The sequence below is a fragment of the Suricata suricatta genome, chromosome 1, assembly GCF_006229205.1.
Source record: "Suricata suricatta isolate VVHF042 chromosome 1, meerkat_22Aug2017_6uvM2_HiC, whole genome shotgun sequence".
NCBI lineage: Eukaryota > Metazoa > Chordata > Mammalia > Carnivora > Herpestidae > Suricata > Suricata suricatta.
Window position 1 is genome coordinate 158,627,778 of NC_043700.1, and position 3,762 is coordinate 158,631,539.

At 44.6% G+C, this 3,762-nt stretch overlaps 1 protein-coding gene across 1 annotated transcript in view; it reads left to right on the top strand.

Annotated features, from left to right (window-relative positions):
- The window catches only part of KCTD8 (potassium channel tetramerization domain containing 8), a 262,619-nt gene that overhangs the window by 650 nt on the left and 258,207 nt on the right, over positions 1–3,762 (top strand). The window contains exon 3 of the mRNA XM_029952117.1: positions 8–443. Coding sequence (XP_029807977.1) covers positions 8–443 — 436 coding nt within the window. The remainder of the gene's footprint in view (positions 1–7; positions 444–3,762) is intronic.

The following is a 3,762-nucleotide window of genomic DNA, read 5'->3' on the forward strand; positions in this document are numbered from 1 at the left end:
CTCCCAGGGCAGCAGCGACGCGCTGTTGCTGCGCGGGGCAGCGGCCGCCGCGCCCTCGGGCCCGGGAGCGCACGGCGGCGGCGCGCCGGACAAGCGCTCGGGCTTCCTGACGCTCGGCTACCGCGGCTCCTACACCACGGTGCGCGACAACCAGGCGGACGCCAAGTTCCGGCGTGTGGCGCGCATCATGGTGTGCGGGCGCATCGCGCTGGCCAAGGAGGTCTTCGGGGACACGCTCAACGAGAGCCGCGACCCGGACCGGCCGCCCGAGAAGTACACGTCCCGCTTCTACCTCAAGTTCACCTACTTGGAGCAGGCTTTCGATCGCCTGTCCGAGGCCGGCTTCCACATGGTGGCGTGTAACTCCTCGGGCACCGCCGCCTTCGTCAACCAGTACCGCGACGACAGGATCTGGAGCAGCTACACCGAGTACATCTTCTTCCGTAAGTTCCCGGCGTCCGCGCTTCCTACTTCTCCCCGCCCCTTCGCCGAGCCGCGGGCGGTTTGATCCCGGCTGGAACCCGGGCGGGGCAGGTGTCCCCGGCCGCAGCGGGCTAACTAGTACGGGCGAGGGGCTTTCCCTGTAAGGCTCCGTTGCGCTGCAGGCACGATGTACGGTTTCGTCCCTTTCGATTCCCGACTCCACCAGCTCCGGAGAAAGCATTGCCTTTTCTTAACTTTATTGATTGTGCCCTTTCCCTGCGCCGCGCTCCCGGAGGCGCTGGGCTCCCTTCTGCGGAGGGCGGAGAGGAGGCTTGGAGCACAGAGCTGTGCGCCTGAGTCCTCACCCTTCTCTCGGCTTCCGCGGAATTCCTGGGGGTTCACTTGTGTGGGTCTCAGCGGGGTCCCTCCATTGGGCAGCTTAGCAACGAGGCATTACCGCGCCCCGCCAGGATCACCTCCAGTGGGTGCCTTTCTGGCGCAGGAGCTTACGATGACAGGGTTTGCCGAAGGGGGCCACGCGAGCAGTGGCTCCTCAGGGGGCCAGGGCGTGAGAGCAGCTGGTGGGCAAGTGTCCACCCACTCTTAGAAATCTCAGATTTCCCCCGCCGGTTGTCAGTGACTGCTGGTTCCTAACAGTGGAGGGTGGAAGGAACGAGAGTTTGGAGGTCAGCTGCTGGTCTGTGTTGGTGCTTAGGAAGGGACTTTGTGGGCGCGTGCGTGCGTGCGTGTGTGTGTGTGAGTGTGCGTGTGCGTGTATATGTGTGTGATTGTGTTTCCTTTCTGGGCGCCTCACGTGCGAAAGGAGGATTGAGTCCACTTTCCCAGGGGGAATAAAATGCAGTGGTTTTCTGAAATGAGAGAATGGGCGCGAGGACTTGCAAAGCATTTGGCGTAGTGCTTTTTGTGGTGCGCTTCGGAAGGGGGCTCTGTGGATCAAGTTCAAGGACTGCACCAAATATCGCCGGGGCTGGGGGGCGGGGCCCGCCCAGTAATCAGTTACGCTTATAAAGTGAAGAGGGCCACAACTAGAGAGCTATTTGGACAAATGAAAAGCCAGTTGGGATGGCAGCAGGAACATGATTTGGCAGACGTTTCTTTCTTCCTTTCTTTTTTTCCTTTGGGAATACACAAGAAGCCTTCAAACTTGCCTGTAGAGTCTGGGAGAGTATCAGTGAGAGCCTACTGAGAACTGAGTTAGCCCAGCTTTAATTTTTTTTTTTTTTTTTTTTTTTTTTTTTTTTGTAATTCGCTCACTGGGAACTAGACAATCTATTGTACTTTATTTTGACTAGAAATGTGGAAAGGACTTTTATTTCCCCACCCCCACCCCAAGTGCAAGCTTGAATGGAACATGCTCATTGTGTATGTATTCTAGTAACCTTGGAAATAGAGTGACAAAACCTAGCACACTGGGCCTTAGTATTAGATTGTCTTTTTTAATAGTCCTGGATTTCCTGTGAAAATCATTTCATACAGAAGCAAAGAAAATGTCCTTGAAGTAGTAGATAACATTCTAATTGCCTTAATTATATCAAAGTGTTATTTGTTACACAGCAAAAAGTTTTATAGAAAAGCTGCCCAAAGGAAAGTACTATTTTATTGCCTGTAAAAAATTGGGATCTCTTCAATATAAAGTAATTAAGACATTATTTAGCATCACTGTTTACATTTTATCCTTTATCAATGGGACCAAATACTACCATTTTAGCTCTTAAACATTTATGACATTTCAATGTGGATATATTTCCAAGCATTTTAGAAGATGAGATGAACTTTTGACTCTCTTCGGGTTAGTGTTTTTTTTAGAGAAGATATGAGCATATGTTTTCAGTAGTTCTTGCATTTTGAAATCTTTCACAGTGTTGGCCTTTTTCTCTGAGAGTTGTGGACTTGAACATGTCTATTACTTTATAAAGACAATATAGTTGTCTCTCAATTATGAAAACATTCCCTTAAAATAGTTTATTGCTGGTGGAAACTCATACAATATAACTAGTAAGGTAATTTGAGAGATATTTGGAATTTGGGATTTTCACTTCTGGAGCCAGAAGGAGTGTTAAACAAAATAAAATATCCATATTAATAATAGCTATTTGCAGAGTCCTCATACAACTAATGAGCTCTGAGATTCATTCATAAAAGTCCTAGAAATCTAAGCAACCCGCAGCCGCCTTCATGGATTATTCTGTGAGGGAAAATACACAAACCAGGTTAAATATTATTCTCCTAAAGTGGTATTCCAGTCACTGGCCAAGGACATGTAATGTAAAACAAACCAGTTTGCCATATAAAATACGGCATATGCATTTACTTTATGTTTTGTATAGATTGTAGCTTATTTTCACAAGTTCTTTTGAGCAGGATTTCTTTTAATATTGGTGAACAAAGATACAGTGTGTAATTTTTGTATTTCTATTTCCTTCAGTTTAGGTAATTATATAGATATACAGAGTACAATTATTTTGTCCAGCAGTCTCTATTTAAAAAGACTAACAGTGTTATTCATAAAAACAAAATTATTGGGTGACCTTATTTGTCCACTATGTTTTAGTGGCAGAAGAAGGTCTTTTATCTTTTATTTCCCCCTTGACATAGTTTTTTCAACAAATATTTACTTTTGTGTTATCAATCATTTTAACACCTATAAAAATTCAGGCTGTGTTTGAAATTAGGAGTATGAAAATGATCTGAAACTGTAGAATTGTATGTAGTTTATGCTCTGGAATATCAATTTCAACTCCTCCCTCCCTCTCCCCACTTGCCCCTGAGTTTCCATACAGACAGGAAGAGCAAATGTTTGGTAATCCCAGACATGGCCATTTGCCAAATGTGTGATCTTGGTTAAATTATTTACTTCTTCTGAATCTCCGTTCCCCTGCCTGTATCTTGGGGGTTATTATAGTACTAATTTCATAGGAGTTGAGAATACATGTAAAGTTCTTAGACCAGTGCTTGACACATAATAAAAGCTGAACAAATATTAGCAGTTACAATTATAAGCCATAATATAAGACTTTATTATTCTTGCCAATATGAAATTTAATTTTGTTTTATAGTAGTATGGTTGAATTAATGATAAAGCTAATTAGAAAACTATTTTGCAATTAAATGATAGTATGATAAACTTTTAAAAGTTTGGCACGACCAATTTAATAGCAAGTTCTTTCCTGGAACTTGGATTTTTAGGCCAAGTTCAAGTCACCTAGGTTTGCCATCATATTACAGTTAGGTTTTTGTTTTGTTTTTTTGTTTTTTTTGGATCAACTCCAACAGAACCCTTTTCTGATTCAGAGCCAAGAAGTGTTTTAATGCTTTCCA